Source organism: Peromyscus leucopus, chromosome 11 (genome assembly GCF_004664715.2).
Source record: "Peromyscus leucopus breed LL Stock chromosome 11, UCI_PerLeu_2.1, whole genome shotgun sequence".
Lineage (NCBI taxonomy): Eukaryota > Metazoa > Chordata > Mammalia > Rodentia > Cricetidae > Peromyscus > Peromyscus leucopus.
Genome location: NC_051072.1, coordinates 59,515,464 through 59,536,618, shown reverse-complemented (window position 1 = coordinate 59,536,618; position 21,155 = coordinate 59,515,464). Strand labels below are relative to the sequence as shown.

At 35.8% G+C, this 21,155-nt stretch overlaps 1 protein-coding gene across 2 annotated transcripts in view; it reads left to right on the top strand.

Moving 5' to 3' along the window:
* The window catches only part of Edil3 (EGF like repeats and discoidin domains 3), a 448,869-nt gene that overhangs the window by 255,962 nt on the left and 171,752 nt on the right, over window positions 1-21,155 (top strand). For both annotated transcript variants that reach the window (XM_028854156.2, XM_028854155.2), the window contains one exon: window positions 5,377-5,490. In XM_028854156.2, coding sequence (XP_028709989.1) covers window positions 5,377-5,490 — 114 coding nt within the window. The remainder of the gene's footprint in view (window positions 1-5,376; window positions 5,491-21,155) is intronic.

Here is a 21,155-nt window from a genome sequence, read left to right as displayed (position 1 = left end):
ACACTCCTCCACCACTTCTGGATCAAATCTTGCCTCCTGGTTCAAAGCCTGGTCCAGGTCCTGCCCTGACTTCCTTCCATGATGGAATATGATATGGAAACTTAGGCCAAATAAACCCTTTTATTCCTCATGTTGCTTTTCTTCATAGTATTTCACCATAGCAATGATAACACTAACTAGGACACTGAATGTTTATGCTTTTTAAAGAACAAAACATATAGGATGAACATATATTATGAAGATCTATTAGATGTGCTTGCACAATTAGGTCCAATAATGGGCTTCTTCACTCCAGTAAGTCTGCAAACCCAAAAACTACTCAGGCCACAGCACTGGAGTTCAATTTGGTGATGAAGGGGGGATTTCTGGACAACTGTGGGTTTATAGGTTTATATTAATGTTAGAAGGCCAAAGAAACGAGGTACTGAATGTTAGTGAAGGATTCCAGTAGCAGAGGTAACAGGGTGGATGGATTCCCTAACAAGGAATCAGAATAGGCAGTCAGAAAATCAGCACCATTCCCTTGGACCTTTCTCTATGGAAGACACTGCCCTCTAGAGGAGGGTCTTCCACTTCAGAAAATACCCTTACAGACTTGTGCAGAAGTGTGTGCCTTACTGGATCCAATCCAGTTGACAACCAAGATTAACCATCATAGCTACCGACATCTACAGAACTACAGGCAATAAGCACATCACCATGGTCAAGGGTCGTACAGTAACCTGATAAGAATGAACCTGTGTAATTAGTAAAAACCAGACTCAGAAATTCTTGTTTTATTTTAAGGAAATTCAACTGTTCATCTTCTCATATATTCCCTAGGTTTTATTCACTTTATTTTTTTCTTTATCAAAAAGCAAAACAAAACAAACAGAAAATTGAAAAGGAGCCATGAGAAAAAATAAAGGTGAATCATGAGATATCATCTGGAACTTCCCATGCAGCGTGGCCTCTGGGCACCAAACACAGTGTGGGGTGAAGATGGATATTCATGTGCAGTGTGGCCTCTGGGCACCAAGCACACTGTATGCTGAAGATGGATATTCATGTGCAGCATGTTTACTGGGTGCCAAACACAGTACATTGTGAATAGCAAAGTTGTATGTTTTAAAAAATCCAGTTCCTGTCCTCATTGGGAATACATTATGAAACCACTAAAATTTCTCACAAGGTAGTCACAGAAGCTTAGCTATTATTATGCTTGAACTGTAAATTTGATAGAGTATTGGAATTCTTATTTACATGAAGTAATAACTACAGTGTCAAGTATTTCTTTGATACAAATATAATCCCCATTTCACTATATTGAAAATAGATGTGGACTTTTTTTCTGAAAATGATAATGACTTGATCTGTGACAAAAATAAATGCATGCAATCTATTATACAGATTTAATTTTCATTCCACTACATTGTATCTCATGAACATTTCTATCCAGTCTTTAATTAAACATGATTTGCACAAATTGAGGTCAGTTTTCATTTAGACTGCTTGCAATGTTAATCACAGTGCAAATAGCCTTCATCATTGAAAGAGCTGCATTACACTAATACATAAGCATTTCTGGGTAATTGCTGTCTGCTCTTTAATCCTGCATGTTACTAGATAAGTACACATGGGATGATTTGCTAAATTTTCTATTGTATTAACCATATCATCCATTTAAGAGTTTTTATGAATTTGGCTTAAATGCATTTTGTGTTTTAAAAACATGGAAAGTTATACATGTCATAGTTGAGGTATGTCTATAAAATGTTCAGCAGGTGTAACTATCTGATTTTAATCTCTGGATAATGATGTTGACTTGCTTTTGAAGGATCAGATAACCTTAATTATAAATTTGTTTTGTTAATAATTATCAATATGCCCTAAAGCTACATATAGTTGAGAGTTTTAGAAGATTACTTGTCTCTTTGATTCACATTCACATATTGATAACACTATTTATTGGGCAAACATCTGGAATATTGGTGAAACAAAGAGAGTAGTGTATGCCTACCATTGCTAACATGTAAAATCCTGGTTATTCTCATACTGTCAGTGATGAAAATTCCATTATTCTAAAATTAGAGCACCAACAATGTCTGATTTAGCTCCAGTGGGGTATTTGAAACTTAAAATGAAAATATTCAATGTTTTCTACTCAAAAAGTAAAATTATATATTACAACTATTAGTGTCGAACCTGAAATTGGTTCCCACAGCTGTCCTGTTAGTCAAACCTACAGCAGAAAGGCTTCATTAGCACTGTCAAAACAGGAAGTATAAGAGGAAACTGCCCTGTCCTGCTCTAAGTCTGCAATGCTAAACCATATGATCAAATTAGTCAGATGGCAGCAAGTGGTCCTTGTAATCTGTTCCCTTCCTTGTTTCTTTAGATGTCCTTCAAATGTGGAAGGTTTGTGCACATGAACACAGTTTTGTATCTTCAGAGTTAGGAGTTTTCACGGCCTCCTGCTTGGAAATATCATCTATATCTTGTCTTCATTTACATTAATTAAATTGCCCCTCAATTCCAAAATCAAATTATATTTTTCTTAATTGGTCTTTGTCTGACAGAGTACTCAGTTTCTTCTATATTTTTGTATATAAAGAAATAACATTTTGTGTCTCACTTCATAAAACAAATGATACAGTCTTAGAAGTGACGCTTTAATTTATCTACTATTTACATAAGATCATCAAGGATAAGTTTCTGTAGATATAATGCTGAGAAAGACGTGTCGGGCAGGTCACAGAGGAGCCAAATCTGATCGTCTTACAATAAAATGAACAGTACAATGATTTTCATCACACTAAAAATGAAATTGAGATAAGATAAAAAAAAAGCTGAGAATTCCATCAGATTCAAGAAACAGAGAATTCAATGGAAAGATGGTTCAAGGATTTGGAGGGCTTGTTCTTCTTTCAGAAAATATGGCAGTCTTCTCAGCACCCACAGCAGCAAGCTCACAACTGATCATAAAAAAAAGGGAAATAAAGCATCTACCTGACATCCACACTGTAATCAAATGCATATATGCATGCATGCACAAATATGTGGATACATACATGTATCAGGCTTTTTCTTTGAGCAGCCGGCTCACAAAAAAAAAAAAAAAAAAAAAAAAAAAGACACAAAGACTTCTTATCTGTTATGAAAGCGTGGCTTATACCTTAGTTTGTTTTTAACTTGCTCTTATAACTTTACCCATTTCTATTCACCTGTGTGTTGTCTCATGACTTGTTGCTTTTATCTCTCCACCTTCTTGTCTTTCTCCCTCTGCTCCCAGCTGGTGAATCTGCCTTTCTTTTTCCAGAGCTCTCTCTGTCCAGAAGGCCTGGCTCTATTTCCTGCCTAGCTATGAGCTGCTTAGTTTTCTGTTAAACAAACCACAGTGACACATCATTACACAGTGTGATCACATATCATGCAACATTTCTCACTTTTTGTCTAAATAAAAAGGGGAGGGTTTTAACTCTAACATAGTGAAACTATATTCAATAAGAACAATTATCAAGGCAGAATTACATTTAACACACACACACATAGTATAACTAAAACAACCTTAAATTTGTATCAGTATACATAAAAACCATACCAATGTAAAATATTTGAGACTAGTGGTTGTTGAAAAATAGACTCAACAATCTACCCTTTCTTCCCATCATTTTTATAATACATCTCCAATTTTTCCTTCAGAAAGAGATCATTGAATCTAATCTCCTTTGTTCAGTTTTTTTTCCTGACCATGATCAGTAGTAACTTGTTATCAATGCTCCCCAAATGATGACAAACATCCATAACCAATAGAATGACAAAAACAAACAAACAAACAAACAAACAAACAAACAAACAAACAAAAACTAACCCAACCTCTTGCGAATGTGGGTATCATGCTCTCTAGACTGTTTCCTGTTGAGTAGGGTTGATGGTATCTTTGGAGAACCCTGAGAAAACTGAGATAATGGTCACATCCTGGAAAACTAACCATAACATTTTCTGTCTAGTCTCTGTGCAATGGGAAAGAGCAAGACTTATCTGTAGTCCTGGCTAGAATAGTCTGTGAGGCTGGACCATCTTATCCAGCAGCCTTGAAGCTTTTTTGGATATAGAACTCTGAGGAAACTTCAACAGAGGCCCTTTGAGAGACTGGATCAGCTAGGCCACATATTTTCATTGGTGTCTGGTCCCCTTGCTCTGAAAACACACAAACTTTCAAAAGTACATACATATATTGTACAGTACATAGTCCATACTTATGTTGATGTGGATTATGTATGTCAGATTTATATACATGTAGATGGATAGAAATTAGTTAATTTAAGTTATAAGAGCTAGTTAGAAATAAGCCTAAGTTATAGGTCAAGCTTTCACAATTAATAAGTCTCTGTGTTATTTTTTGTGAGCTGGTAGCCCCAAGAAAAAGCCTACTACATATGATGCTTATCTGTCCACATATATCCACATGTTGCCACACGACTTGTGGCTGTTACCTATCCTCTTACATGTTTTAGTCCCTCTAGTCTGGCTGGTGACTTTACCTTTCTTCTTCCCAGAACTCTCTCTGTCCAAAACTCCTGACTATCCCTTTTGCCTAGGTATTAGTCATTTAGCTTTTAATTAAACCAAATACAGTATCATATTCCAACACATACTTGTAAATATATACACACAAAGACACTGAAAGCAAAAGCAAAATACATTTTAAAAACTCACATTAATTTTTCTGTTGTCCAAAACTGACATGGAAATTATTGTAAATCATTGGATGGTTTCTGTTTTGCATGGTTTTCCTTCATGTGTAATGATGATATAGCAAAGGTAAGTCCCTCTAGTCACCCTAACTTTAGAAAATCATGAATGAGATTAGGAAGTGATCATCATTTGTACTTATTATACTTTACATGTAATGAGCATTAGCTATTAACTCTAATTTGCTTCTCATCAAAGGCAAACTATTTAGAAACTAAAACCTCTCTGTCAGTTAGAATTTTAATGAATGAAGATGAAATGAGACAGTGTTAATTGGCAGTTATTGCTGCAGGATGGATTTGAGATCTTGTAAGAGAAGCCAATTCATTTCTCCATCAGAGTTAATTTGTTTGATTTAATTCTATGGATGCACCAAATATTTCCCCAAACTACTCATATTTATTTTCAGAATTTGGGAATGGTTTAAGTCTGTTGGTCTTTCATATGGATTCTCAGTTGTATTTGAAATTGATTTAATTTTTAAAATGAAATATTGGCATAAGCAGCATTTGTGTTATTGAAATTTGTGCACATAAGCTCAAAGGAGCACCACTATTCAGACACTGTATTTAAGATTCCTATATTTTCTAACATCCACTTACTTGTGTCAATAACTCTCTCCTTTTGTTCCTTTTGCCTCAGATATAAATGAATGTGAAGCTGAGCCTTGCAGAAATGGTGGGATATGTACAGACCTCGTTGCTAACTATTCCTGCGAATGCCCAGGAGAATATATGGGAAGAAATTGTCAACATAGTAAGTGTTATTATGTAAATAGATTTGTGCACACACCTGCTTTTGCTTATAAAGTCTGCATTTATAATGGAGTATAGATCCAAATTATTATCATCTGTTTTGAGAACGCATGATTGATTGAAGTGGCTCATTGCATATGTGTTCTTATTAATAGAGATATTCTCTGAGGGTATTCAGTCCAGAGACATGAAGATATAACATGCATAATCTGAAAAGAATGATAGCATCTCATGAGATACCCAGGCTTTTTTCTGCATTGGTCACATTTCACATGTCAATATGCATAACACTGAAACTTATGCCAACAAAGGGAGATACTTCAGATTGAAAAACTAATGGGAACAAATAGACTCAACTGCAGTTAACATTTGGAGATAAAACAGAATGCAGCTCAGCTGGCACCTACATAAGCCTTGATTTGACATGTAAGTTCTATCTTTTTGGAGTCTATGGTCATAGAGTTCTGAGACTGTGGGTCTAAGGGCAGGGTAACTATGTACTCAAAATGCTAATAAGGAGGAAGAAATTACTCCTCAACAATTTATTTTTTGATTAAAGATGGGAAGAAGAGTGACAGGACTGTAGTCAATAGAATAGTGCTTAACTCGAGGCAAATTCATGTTAGTGATAACACTAATAACAGCATTTCATAATTTTGGGGCATTAAGGAAACTTCATAAAGTGCTGATTTTATATATGTTTTACCATCTGAGTAACACAATAACTTAATGCAAATTCATAATAATGATGTGGATTGATATTCAGATATAGTAACTGAGACTGATGTTTGATAGAGTTTTCCTTAGTCTCTGGCTTCCCAGTTCCTTGAAACTGAGGGTCCTGTGAATGAACTTCTAGTATTAGTGCATGCTGCCTATCTCTGTCTTGCAGGGAATTTATATAAACAAATTGAAATGAGAATGATAAAGGAGAACTTGTTTCTCTTCAGCAGCTATTTCTGTATAGGCACATCTGGATTATTTTACATCACTCACTTATCATTCATTTCAAATAACAGGAATATTTGAATGCTATGTTTGAGCAACTTCTACTACTAACAAGACTTCAATGTAAATGCAAGCATTTTAAGGACTGTGGATATAGTTGAGTGAACAGCACTTGATTTCTATGTGGGGGTAGGGAGCAGGGTTCTTGGTTTGATTATCAACATTGAAGAACTTGTCTCATTTCCTATACCTTAGGCTGACTGACTTTGTAAAGTCTAATTAAAACAATTCAAACAAACAGAAACAACATTAGTGACATTGCACATTTAAATATAAAACTGATTCATTTTAGTTAAACCAAATCAAGATATTAAAATACAAAGTTAACAAATATAAAAATAAATATATGAATTATTTATCTTAAAGTGTGGCTCATTTAGTGTAGCTGTAATGCATCATTGCTTAATGAGAAATAAATTTGTATCTTATCTTTTATGATTTGATATATAAAGTTGTCATCTTGCAAATCACTTGTTTTAAAGTTTGAATAAAATATAATTATTTCAAATATTGAGAATGAGCTCTTCTCTGGGCTTAATGGATCATGCCTTTAATCCTAAAATGCAGGATATGAAGGCAGAAAATTCCTAAAAATTCAAAGTTACTTGATCTACAAAGTAAATTCCAGGCATGCCAGGATTATATATAGCAAAATCCTTTCTTATCATCTCCTTCCCCCAGTAAAAGGCAACATTTGACATGAAAGTTGCCTATCAGATGTCATAGCTGTCTAACAGCTATTATATTTCCAATATAATATTATCAGTTGTTTAGTAACTGTATAGATGGGTTAAAGAAAGATAAATAATTTCAGGTTAGAATTTTATGTAGTTCATACAACACACTTGCTTTATCATGTATTATTTTTTATTTATTTACTTTAAGATTTGATTAAGATTCATTGTTCTTTATTTCTAATTAAATTACTTTTGATTGACATGAATATCACTTAGATGGTCCTATAGTATTTATTACAGTATCACAAAGATTTCTCTAATTAAAGTCTTCATGTAGATTCCCTTGGTTATTTTAAATGACAAGCTCAAAAGCTCAGGAGGCCATTTTCCTAAACAGCCTGGAGAGAAATGATGACGTTCTGCAATGATAAACCTATCCTCATGAGAATAGATTTGTTTTGTCACTGTGTTTAACTGGATAGGATATTTAAACCAGAATATTGCAATGGAAATTGAGAGTGTATTAGTTAACTAATGTAAAAATAACTGGACTTGATTTTATTTGTTGGGTTTTGTGGCTCACAATAATCATATGCATTTCCCTTTTGAGTGTTTAAATATTATATGATTAAATTTCAGGAATGACACTCAACTGCATTTTCATCACTGACGCTATTTGTGGAAATTAAAATAGTTACCCATAGAGCTCCTATAATGCAGCTCTCAAACATTATGCCCAAAAGAATTAAGACTCAGATGATTTCAGGGGATCTTATTAAAAACAAAAACTAAACCCTAGTAGAAAATAAGATGTTTCAAAATGTTAAACTGATATAGCTTTTCAAATGAACAAAATAGTGTAATTCCACAGACCTTCACTCTAAAAATTCTACCTATGATTATAACAACAGATGATCTATGTGGACATACCTTCAAAATTAAAAATTAGATTTTCTTACCTTCATTTTTGAGCAGCTGCAACTGAAACTTCACTAACAAATGAAGTAATATTTACAAATAACCACGTGCGTATAATATCTACTTCTTGTACATGTGCACATTTTTCTTTTTGCTACTAGTGTGTATGAACAGATAACATTCTGTTAACACAGGCTTACTCAGTGAAAAGTACTCAAATATTTTTATATATAAATATAAATACATGTGAAATGTGTTACACCCTTAATACTTGATTGATGATCTTATGAAAATAATTTTTAACGACAAACATTTTTAATGAACTGTATCTTTTCACCCATGGTCATACAATAATGCTGATTTTAATTTTAGATAGTAATTCATGTCAAACCCTCTGCCAAGTAATTTAGAAACTGACTCACTTGATCCTCTCAGCAACATTTGAAGTAGGTTCTATTTGTTTCTAGTTCTACTTTACAGAGAAACTTAAGTTAGTGAACGATTAAGTAGTTTCCGTAGGTATTCGTGGTTAGTAAACTATAGTTTGGCCTCCATTGCAGCTAGCTGCCACTGCAGAATCTGCAACCTGCATAGGCCATGATGCTGCCACTTGTGGGACAAAGGAATGAGTTTCCTGTACCTCATGCTTTCAAGTACTTGCATTTGAAGACTAACCTTAGGTAGTGGTGGCAATACTGGAGGAAAGAACACAGATTTGCATTCAAATAGAACTGGGATTCAAATGTTCATTCCTGCTACTCCTTTTAATATACTATGAAGAAGCTAATTACTCCTTTTGAAACTCAGATTCCTCACCTATAAATGGATTTCTGCTTGTGGACAGTATATTCATAGCATATATCAAGTATTTACATCAATAAACACCATAAACAATATCACAAGAATTTTTTATTTATTACAAACAATATTATTAATGAACCCTCATGGTATCTTTAAATATCTAATATAACTTTATTTAATTTAAATTTTTATTACATTCTCAATTCACCCATGTTTAATAACTGAGTATACATGATTGAGAACAGCGTGTGTAGAAGTCAGCAATAATGCCTCAGATGACTTGATTTTTAAGAAGCATGAGATAAGAAAATCCTAAGGCACCTCCATGTATACGAAGATAAATACTCTTAAACCAAATGAAATTACTGCAGGAAATATCACTTACTAACTTTTTTCTTCTTTCTTAACAATATAAAGTCAACATGTTTTCTAAGCCACAAACCCCTAATTGTTCATTTGTGTTTGTGTGTTTATGGTTATTTTAAGCTATCAGTGTTCTTTATTCAAATACCTTAGTAAATGGGAAGCATAAGCAATATACATGGAATAAATAATGTGGTATTTTCTTGCATGATAAAGATGGGTATCTATATGGCATATATTATATAGCACTCAAGAAATCCATCAGTAAAATGATCCAGAGAGACAAGGGCCGTGTAACCTCATACATATGTTAATCATAAAAAGACTGACCTATGGAAGTTGAGAATAGTATAGGTTAGAATATGATGTTGTGGGAGAGCTGGAAAAAGGCAACAAGGTGTGGATAAGAAAAATAAGTTCTGGAGAACAATGAGGTATTGGAGTGACTAGAGGTACAAATAATATAATATTTCAAATACTTAGAAGACTTTAATGTTTTTATCTAGAAGAAATGACAATTACCTGAAGAGATTTATTTAACTTGATACAGATATTTTACAGTATATGTTGGCATTAAAACATATACTTTATTTAATATATAATTTTTGTTTTTATCTGCTACTTAAAGGTTTTTTAAAGAATTTTTTATTGAAACTTGTATCTTTTTTTTTTTTTTTTCAAGACAGGGTTTCTCTGTGTAGTTTTGGTGCCTATCCTGGATCTCGCTCTGTAGACCAGGCTGGCCTTGAATTCACAGAGATCCACTTACTTCTTCCTCCCAAGTGCTGGGATTAAAGGCGTGTTCCACCGTCACCTGCCTGAAACCTGTATCTTATATTAGAGAAATTTTATATTTCTCTTTTGATTTTGGCTTATGTCACCAGACAGTCCCATTTACATCAATTTCCCTGCAATGACACAAATGAATTCTTCCTTATGGCAGATTGTGTATATATTCTGTTGTGTCTATATTCTGTTGTGTATATATTCTGCATTTTCTCTACTCATTCATCTGTTGATAGGTAAACAGACCGATTCCATGCTTCAACTCTTGTGAGCAGCTCTGCAAATGTGGGTATGCATGTGGCCTTGTGGTGTGCTCACTTAGTTCCCCTCAGGGGTAAACCCAAGGAGTGGCATGGCTGGATCATGTAGTAGTTCTGTTTTCACTAACCTGAGGAACCAACCCCAGTTGTGACTGCACCAGTTTGTATATCCATCAACCCTGTGGATATGGTTTCTTTTTCCATGAATCCTCATCAGTATTTATTGTTTGTTTTTCTTGATGGTAACTACTATGGCTAAAGTGAGCTAGAAACTAGTAATATTAGAACTATTTAGGAAGAGGCAAGTTACTAATAAGAGTGGGGAGAGATAATAAGGGAGAGTAATGGTTAGTAAATATAATGAATGTATAGTACATGTGTATGGAAAATTCCATAATAAAACCCTTTCTCTGTGCAATTACTATATGTTCATAAGATGAATGGATACAAATGAAAGGTATACTTTCAAAATAAATTTTATGTAAAATAAGTTTTACATAAATCAGTCAATTTCCAAATCAGTATTTGGAAAGAAGTTAAATGTGAATAAAAGCAAACAAATCAGATTGCATTCAAGTATGTGATAAAATAAACAAGAGACAAATGTTTATTGAAGCATTTTTGACACGACATCTGTGAATAAATTAATTTGTTCTCCAATTACATCAAGCTACCTTCCTTCTGAGCTAGGGAGTAACAAAAGTCCGAATGGAATCAATTTCAACTGTCATGCATTGCACAGATTAATGGTGTGAGGAAGAATGATATAGACTCTGATTATCAAAACTGACGAGTGTCATGGAAACAAACAAGACACACTACAACAAAGGCATTAGAGAATAAACACTTTAGATGAGACCAAAAGAAAGTTGTTTTTAAGTAAGCAAAAAGAGAAAAGATGTTGGAAATGAGAAGTTCAAAGAAAAGACATAACAGCAAACATAGCCTTTTCATTGACATAGTGATTACGGACTAGCCTAGTGCCACAGTGGGCCAATACCCAGCCTGACGTTACCTGCAATGAAAGAACAAACCATGATACCCAAAGCATTGCTTTAGGTGAAGTGCCATCTGTGCCAACATCCACATCACAGACCTAGGCAAAAGTGAATGGATGCCTAGTCTGTGCTACAAGGAACCATATGGATACAGGAAGGTTTTATACAAACAAAAGTAGATTTTATGTTTCATTGCAGATCCATTTTTTCCATTTCAACTCCATCAAGAAGAGGTTGATCAAAGCCCTAGGCAGGCAGGAGAGATTCCTTCCAGAGGCCAAAGTATGCAGTGACCAGGGTTCACACTGTTTGGGTTACCGTTTCCTCCCATACCAAGTTGCAGAATAAAGAACATGGTGACCTGGGCTCTGGACAGGCTCAAGCACCAGTTCCTTGGCCAGCAGAAGACCCACATCTTAAAGAATGGGGGGACTTACCAAGTTTAATACAGATGAAATCAAGGGCAGGCTGGCTGAGAAGTGGTCATCTGAGATGTCTGTGAAGCCAGTATATGGCCAGGCATACAGAAGCAGGCTCAGCAACGTCAGGTCTCCCACAATGTTCTCATAAGACATGTTCTCTAATAAATCTTACATCCTACAAAATGTATTGTTTAAGGAGAAGACTCCACTGGTCCTTAAAAGGATAAGGAATTAAAAGAGAAACAAATATAAGCAACTTGTTCATGTAGATTTTCTAGGACTTCTCTAATACCTCTAACAAATTGAATCATGTTCTCATTTCTCCCTAGTTTAATATTGGGTTGCAAATAATTAATGAAACATCACAAAATAACTTTAAATTTTAACAGATGACAGTATTTCTCTATTGTTACACTGCATATACTTTGGAATACTAATTTAGCCTTTTATTTACTTTTCTCAGATTAAAAATACGAATCATTTCAATTATCGGTTGGGCTTGTGGCATATGAATGTATCAAAGAACTTAAAGCATATGCAAAATCAAAGGTGAAAAAATTGCACAAGAAAACTATTAGGAAAGAAGTCTAGAAACCTGAGACCTGGTTAAAATATGATTTGTGTGACAGACTTTAACCCCCAAACATTGGCATTGTACATTGTCCTCTACACACAATGGTAAGGCACTCTTGGACACATAGGACAAATTTAGGCTCTCATGATCATTGTAAGTCCTAGTGAGGAAATTAGACCAAAACCCACAATGATTTCATGTGTTATCATGACCATTAGCAGCAGGGGTGCATGCCTTTTTCAGATGGAGAAAGGATATAGATGACCCGACAATAACCCAAATGATAGCGTTATTTCCTGAGCTCTCATGGATTTCAAATGGGTGCAATAAATGTTACTGGCAACCTGGAGCTAAATTTAACAGTGGCAGAAGCAACGCGCATGATTCCTACCCAAGGTTTTCAGTGGTGTCAGAACGCTTTGAAGGCACTATAATCAGCAGTATGTAACAAAATGTGCCAAGGCCAAATGTGCAGTTCTGACATCAGGGCATTCTACATCTACTGAGAAATGCAGTCACAATAAACTTCTTTCTGCCTAGGCATGGAGAATTCAGCAGTGTAATTAGGACATCTGAAGGAAGTAGAGTTGCTAGTTATTAAGATGTGGGTGTCCCCCAGAGACCCTTACGTGATAAAATTCAGATATGAAGACCAGATCACCCTATTTGAATTGGTACCGACCCTTCAACTGGGTGGGATGTGCCTTTTCTTTACACATAAACTAATCCAATTCCTTAGAGCACAACTTAAAAAAAAAAAAAAAAACACTACACATCATGCACAGTACACTTTGGGGATATGTGAACTGTGGGAATCAATCATATGCAAAAATATTAAGAGCCAGCTACATTTGAAGTGGATTAGAAATGTTATCTAACCTGGAGAATCTGCTGGTATAAATATATTTTTATTTGTTTACTTGCTTTAAAGTTTAAAATCAGTAAAATTATAAATGGTATATTTCAACTAAGACCTTTTGGACAGCGAAATACTATTAATATACTTCTACAATCATGTCAATTAAAACACAGGAATAAAAAAATAATGGAAAAGTGAGAGAACTGGATGGTGTGTGTGTGTGTGTGTGTGTGTAAAACCACAATGGAAAAGTAATCTGAGGCTGAATGTGGTCCCATGTGCCATCACCTTATCATGTAGAAGATAGAAACAGGAAGCTCAATAGTTCACAGCTACCCTTTTTGTGTAGACTATGGGTTCAATTTTACCCTAGGTAAAATGATATCACATTTCAAAAATTCAAAATCAAGACAAAATAATACTCAGAAAAATGAAAGGAGAATCAACTAAGAAAGAACAAAGAAAACAATGTTTCAAAAGTGTTGGTCAATAAAATGGAGCCTAAGAACTTCTACATGGAAGCCTTAAGCCTTAAAAGGCTCTTATGTGACTGCAGTGGGCAGTGGAGAAGCACGCTACATTGAGTGTCTAGACTGAGCAGGTGTAAGTCAGAAATGATAACCGCAGAGAACCTCCCAGGTCATGGGGCGTGCTACTCTGAGCATTTTTTAAACTCTAAAGACTCATTAAAGCAGCCAAGGTCATAAAAATAAATTTCATAATAGTTACCTGAATAGCTTTATCTGGTCAATAATACACTTTCTTTTTAGAACTCTAAAGGGACAGACACATAAAATACCCAACGTAAAAGCAAATTGAACTTGAGAAGTGTGGTTCTATAAAAAGAATGAAGCCAGAGCGAAGTCAGTGAGTGCAATTCCAAACTTCAAGGAAAACTGGGGCAGGGCAGAAAATAAACTATTCTGACAAGAAAAATGGAGAGAACCAGAGTCATAGAAGGAAGCCTATAAACACACAAGAATATTACTTAACCACAAAGCACCCAGCAAGGAAAATGCAGTTCTGAACTCAGAAAAATCCTGAGATAGCTGTGTTGGCTTGATCCAAGCAAAATTCACTTTATGTTTTCTTTAGTACACTCAAACAGACACACAATTTGGTGAACCACTATTAAATGACTACTCATGTATAAATATTACTTCGTATTTACTAAATAGTAATTTGATAATACTATCTCCTTTTCCAAACACAATTATTCATGTATTCTAGAATAACTAATAGTCTTCCTTTTTATTTTTCAATTATTATATTTTTGAGATTATAGTACAATAACATTTATCACTAGCCTTTTCTTCCTTCCAAACCCATATGCCCTTACCTGTTCTCCTTCAAATTTGTGGCCTCTTTTATTCTCTAATTATTAATGCATATATATTTATTTATATATATAAATATATATTTGCATATATAAATATATATATATTTGTTTATACACATTTATTCCTAATTATAACCTGCTATTGCTATTATAACCTGCTATTGCATGACAGAACTGTTCCTGGGAGACATAACACACGTCTACTCACCCCAGACAGGGATACCATGACAGACCAAAGTACAGATATCAACAAAGTTCAACGCTATGAACCAATAAGTTTTATTGACATTACTTGCAGAAATATAGGTGAGGGGTCATTTACAGGTACAGAAATAACTCAAAGATAACTACATCTCTCCAGAGAAAATGTGGCACATATACACAATGGAGTACTATTTAGCGGTAAAAAACAATGTTATCATGAAATTTGCAGGCAAATGAATGGATCTAGAAAATGTCATCTTGAGTGAGGTAACCCAGACTCAGAGGGACAAACATAGTATGTACTCACTCATTAGTGGATACTAAATGGGAGGGAAGGTGTGGCCAGACTGCAATCCACAACTCCAGAGAGGCTAGCTAACAGGAAAAGACCCTAGGAGGGACACATGGATGACCCTGTGAAGGAGAAGTAGATGAGATGATCTACATGAGTGGACTGGGGGGGTGGGTGGCAGAGGGCAAGGAGTGGGGGATGAGAACATAGGGAAATGAGAGTGTCAAGCTGGGACAGGAACAGAGTGGGAGGGCAGGGAGGATGATACCATGATAGATGAGGACATCATGGGAATAGGTAGAGGCAGGGTGCTGGGGAGGCTCTCAGGAATCCACAAGGTTGACCCCACCTTGGTCTGCTGGCAGTGGTCCAGAGGGTGCCTGGACCGGTCTACTCTGGTGACCAGCCTAGCAAATAACCTAGCTGTTATTATAGAGCCTTTGTCCAGTGACAGATGGAGGCAGATACAGAGATTCACGGCCAGGCACCAGGCTGAGTTCCGGGAATCCAATTGATGAAAGAGAGGAGAGATACTGCAGGTGAGGGACATTGAGATCATGATGGGAGGACGTGCAGAGATGACCGTCCACACTAGTGGAAGCCCATGAACTGTGGACTGGTGGCTGTGGAGCCCCCATGGGACTGGACTAGGCCCTCTGGATACAGAAGACGTTGTTTGGCTCGAACTGTTTGGGGGGGCACCCAGGCAGGGGGATCGGGATCTGTCCCTGGTGCATGGGCAGGCTTCTGGGAATCCGATGTCTGTGGTGTGACACCTTGCACAGCCTTGGTGCAGTGAAAAGGGGCTTGTACTTGCCTAGGCTCAGTGTGCTGGGCTCTGCTGACTCCCCATGGGAAACCTCGATTTGGGGGATGTGGGGATGCAGGGTGGCTTGGGAATGAGGGCTGGGGTTGGGAGGAAAGAGGAGGGAGGTCTGTGGATAGCATGAGGAGTGAGTAGAAAATTTCTTAATAAAGAAAAATAAAATAAAAAATAAACACAGTTAAAAAAAAAAAAAGATAGCTACGTCACTAAGGCCCACCCCAGCACAGGTGACAGTTCACACAGCTGGGAACCTAGAACACTGCACAGCCTGCAGTCAGCTCAACAGGGTGAAGACCATCAATTCCAAGTCACTTGCTTTGTCTAAATCTCTTCCACGCTGCTCTGCTGGTGTCTGTTTCTTCCAGACAGCTGGTCTGGACTCAAAGTTTACTCTGCAGCTTGCCTCGTCTGAGTCTTCTTTGCAGCTCTTATTGCTGATTATGGAAGGGAGAGGCTGAGGGAATCTGGTCAGTTTCAGGGACTCACTGAAGCTGTTCCGATTGTTTACCTTCCTGCGTAAGGAGCTTCTCCACAGGGTGGCATGTTGCAGTCTCTGAGGAAACTGGTACAGAAAACATGCTCAGTCTGTAAGATGTTATTTGTGTGTCTGCTTTCAGGGCTGACCATCTGACACTGGAAAAGCAATTGTGCTCTTCCTTATGGAAGACCATCTCTCCCACTCCCAGCTCTCCTCAGTTGCCTATAGTTCTTTGTGTCCACTTGGGCATGTCAATTGGTGTCAACCTTGTTTAGCACACTGTTGGGGCAGTCATGTTGGTGACAATTTATGGAAAAGGCTTTGGGTTCAACAGAACATAAACACCATCCTACAAAGCACTATTAACTGCATTATTGGTCTCATTCATTATAATACTTTCTACTAAGTTATTAATCTAGGTAGAAGGAGGGCCTCAAAGTATGAATGGACAAAGGTGTTTGAAAAAAACTTCATATATTTAAATTTTCAATAGTTGCTCAATTAGAACATAAATTACATGTATAATATATATATATACATATATATTTCTAGTGATGGAGACTAAACTTAAAGCCTTCTGATTGCTGGGCAAGGATTTCTCTAGGAAACTAAATCCCTAATCCCATGAATATTGGAAATGACCACCTAAAATATTAGCAGAATCTATGACTTGATCAGTAGCAGATATCACACACATTTTCATTTCACATTATAATTGATTTAAATATCTAGACATGTCAGGGATGTTGTTTCTTAATATAAATTTTATCAAGCCAATTATTAGTTCTTTATAATAATGTTTTAGTAGATATTTATATATTACACATTTTAAAGCACATTGATAGTTACTTTGTGTTTCCTCGTATTTTATTCCACCCATGCTAAGGTATTGTTCTGAGAAAGATCTATCAACACACCAGCAAAGGGGCCTTTGTCAGAGCATTGAGTTAAAATTCTCAAGTCATGGTTTATCTGTAACCAGATATGTTTCCTCTGTATGATGTGAATGAAGGTTTTGGAGACAAAACTTGTCACTGAGCATTTTCCCTGAATGTCAATGTCAGCCAATTCCTGTTCTCTCTACTGAGTTTTGTTCTCTATCTCTACGCATAAAATACCTAAGGGGGAAAAATAGAATATTTTTTCATTTTGTTTAGAAGAGTCTTACTAACAAGATTGATCTTTATATGAATTCACAGAGCAGGTTTAGAAAGTTCTAACAAGTGTGGAGAGCAGATCATCTATTAACTCTAAGTTGTATTTAAAGGACAAAGGGAGGCCAACTAAAAACACCCATACCATGCCTTCCCTGCCACACCCCTGCTCTGTTGAAATCTCTTAATCAATTATCCACATAGAAGTTAATAGTAATTGAGTTTTTTGATTTCTAGTGTCTTTCACACAGATGCTGCACAAAAACACACTGGTGTGTGAGTTCATGAAAAAGTGCCAGTGGTTCAGAATCATCACCTCAAGAATAAGTAGATGTGGACTCATTACCAGGGTAGAGGAAGGAATGCATATATGTAAAAGATTTTTTTCAAGTGCATTTATTTTATTTTGTGTGTGAGAATGCATTGCCTGCATGTGTGCTGCGTGCTGTGGAAGTCCGAAAAAGAACTAGAGTTGCAGATGGTTGTGAGCCACCATACGAGTGCTGGGAATTGAACTTGGGTCCTCTGCAACAGCACCCATTGCTCTTCATCCTTGAATTGTTTCCCATCATCTGTAAATGACTTTTAATTAATTGTGTATCAGTTTTAAGTCATTAATTTAGGACTAAGTGTGTAATTATGTTTCTAAAATGTAGCTCCTTTTTAAATATTCAGTTACACCTACACATGTTTAATGTGGTGTGTGTTTCCCAAATCTATGTTCCTGTCAGTAGCTTAGACTTCTTTAACAACGTTAATTTTGATGGACACGGGTTTAAAGTATAAGTGATTGGTGGTCTAACAACTCGGGATTTTGCAAAGACTCTAAAACAATATACTTATGTTACATGCTGAGACCAATATCAAAATACATTAATACATGATCTTTGATATTAAGTCATGAAATATCGTTGTCATGACCATTGTCTGACTTCTCTAGATAAATTTGCCTGGCTAAAAAGATCATCTTTAAGTTACGTGTAACCCCAAACTGTGAAGAAAACTGGGAAGTCACTTGACTTTGTGTCATGCTCCTCTATTCCTCTAGTATCAGTTCTGTGTCAAATACAGAAATTTTTATTCTCACATTCTTATTCTATTACTTTTGTTACACAAACGATAAGCTTCATTTATTGAAATTTCTCAAACATAACAATATTTGTACTTAAAATGGCTTCTCTCAATAAAGGTTCAGTAGGTCACCAGGTTGTGCATGAAGACATTACTGACAACATAAAATAACAGTCATTTTTTTAAAATACATCTGAGTAGAAAAAGAATTCATAGGCGCTTTTTAACTCCTTTTCTTAGCATGTAAAAATGCCAGCTTTGGGGACATATTTAATCATTAGTTTGACAGAGTTCCTTGTACATGCTTCTCTGACCTCATTAATTATGCAGAACTTTCCAAATATTGAAAAGAAACTATTATTAATTTATCATTATAGTGCTTGCTGTAGTCATAAAAGGTAAATGTTCTATGTTCTGTGAGTCATTGTGGTATTTGATCTTAAATTATTTTTAAGTAACATGCAAAATTTTTGCATGGAAATTAATATGCCAACATGAGAGGGGGCAGTTGTAGTCTAAGGCACATTCTGGTTGAAAATCTCTCATCCATTTTACAAAGAGGGGTAATATCCTCAGAAACCTATGAATTTTTTTTAATCATTAAAATTAAGGAATATCAGAAAAATACTTAGAAACACAAAATCATGTTTTGAATTCTTTCATGTTATAGATGGAATCCACTCAAATCCTCTAAATGTAGCAGCATATCACCAAAGGCCATGCACAGAATCTTTACTTATTACCATGTAATTATTGTCGGTGTCGGCCTTGTCTTGGTGTGCCAAATCTTTCCTCCGATCTCAATTTCCTAGGAGTGGACATTTATAGACGTTTTCTCATTGTTTTTACTGCCTTCCCCTCAACATCAATTAAAATACCTGCATGGATATATTGCACAAGCTATATTTGGGCATTTGTGTAGGTAACTAATATATCTTTGACTTTAGCAATATTTATACACATTGAGAGGTGGCACACACAAACACAGACAGAAAACAGGGCAAGGAATAGGGAGAACGTAAACTAAACATTGTCTGCTATAATTCTGAAAAATGAGAAACAGAGAGTCACATATTTAAATGTATGAAGAGACAACTATTTCATCTAAATTAAGCTGAAGTTTTAAAAGGAAAAATTGGAATATTTTTCATGTTCGTCTTACACTTTTTAGCAACATAAAAATGAAAGACAGCCACTGTTTTACACTCTACTTTCAGCTTCTCTACTCCCAAAAATATAATTATAGCGTTTTTGAAATCTCACTAGCAGCCTAGCCAAGGAATGTCGTAACAAGGCTGCTTTTATTAAAGGATGAAAAGATTTTTCTTCTTTACTATTTCACTTTAGCCACATAGTACAAGGCAGTTTCAAAAATAGTGTTGCAGTTAGTAATTCACGCTATTCCTTAGCCATGTTTATGAAAATCAAGGATAAAAACTCACTATCTAAATGACTGTAAGGTGTGAAGGTAACTATAATTAATTGAATAATTTTTCTCACATTTACTTTAGAAATCTGTAAGTGCTGATGATGAGCCTTGAGTAAACATTAGTGTGACGATAATAGACCATGGAAGTGTGAGGAATATCCTATTCCTGAGCACATAAATGTTTAACTAGTAGTTTCTTATCATTCTAGTGATTGTTATGCAAATAAAAAACTACCAGAAAGAAAACTTTGAAAACAAACAAAAACCCAAGCTAAGACATAAAGCACATGATAAATAATGCTAATAACTTGGAAATTATGGATGACCTTTCATCTTGCTAGTAGGCAACTTATAACCTAATTTCATGTTCTATGTGATAACAGTGCAATACAGTTGCCTCCCCCATTTATTCTGTGCTACTCTGTTAAACAAAAAGTAATGTTTATGTCATAATGGACTTTCTTAAGTGAAGAAGTATGAAAATGGCCCCTATGTTTACAGGAAGGTAAACAGCAAGAGAGGAAACAGAAAGCGGTAGAAATCCTTGAAGTAGGCATTTACAATTGTCCTTGCTTAGGCTTCTCTAGATATGAAATGATGCCAGCTTTAAACATGATCCCACTAAGCTGTGTCCTGCAATGTAATCACTCTCTACCTTACTGCAGTAAAAAATGTTTTACCTGTGAACTGTGCAAAGAGGCAAAGCAGTGTGTGTGTGTGTGTGTGTGTGTGTGTGTGTGTGTGTGTGTGCACATTTGATTTGTGAGGACTTGTGTATGCTGCAGTGTGTGACGGTGAAAGGACAACTTGTTGGTCCTTGTCTTTGACTTTGCTTAAGACAGTTTTTTTATTGGTCTCTTGTGCATGTGCCAGGCTGGCTAGCCCATAAGCCTCCAGGAATTCTCTCGTTTCTGGCACACGTCTCCCCAGAGGAGCACTGGGGTTTAGACTAAGCTTGAAATCATGGGATTTTAACTCTTCCTCATGCTTGCATAGAAAGTGCTGACCTATATTCCTTTCCTAACTCCCCCCCCCACATATGTGTGTGTGTGTGTGTGTGTGTGTATAATTTTTATTGTATTTATTTATAAGGGAAAATGCATACATTACCACATATGTAAAAGTCAGAAATCAACTTATTGTCAATTATGTCCTTCATGTTGCAAGTTCTAGTCATCAAACTCTGGTCTTTAGGCTTGGTTGAAGG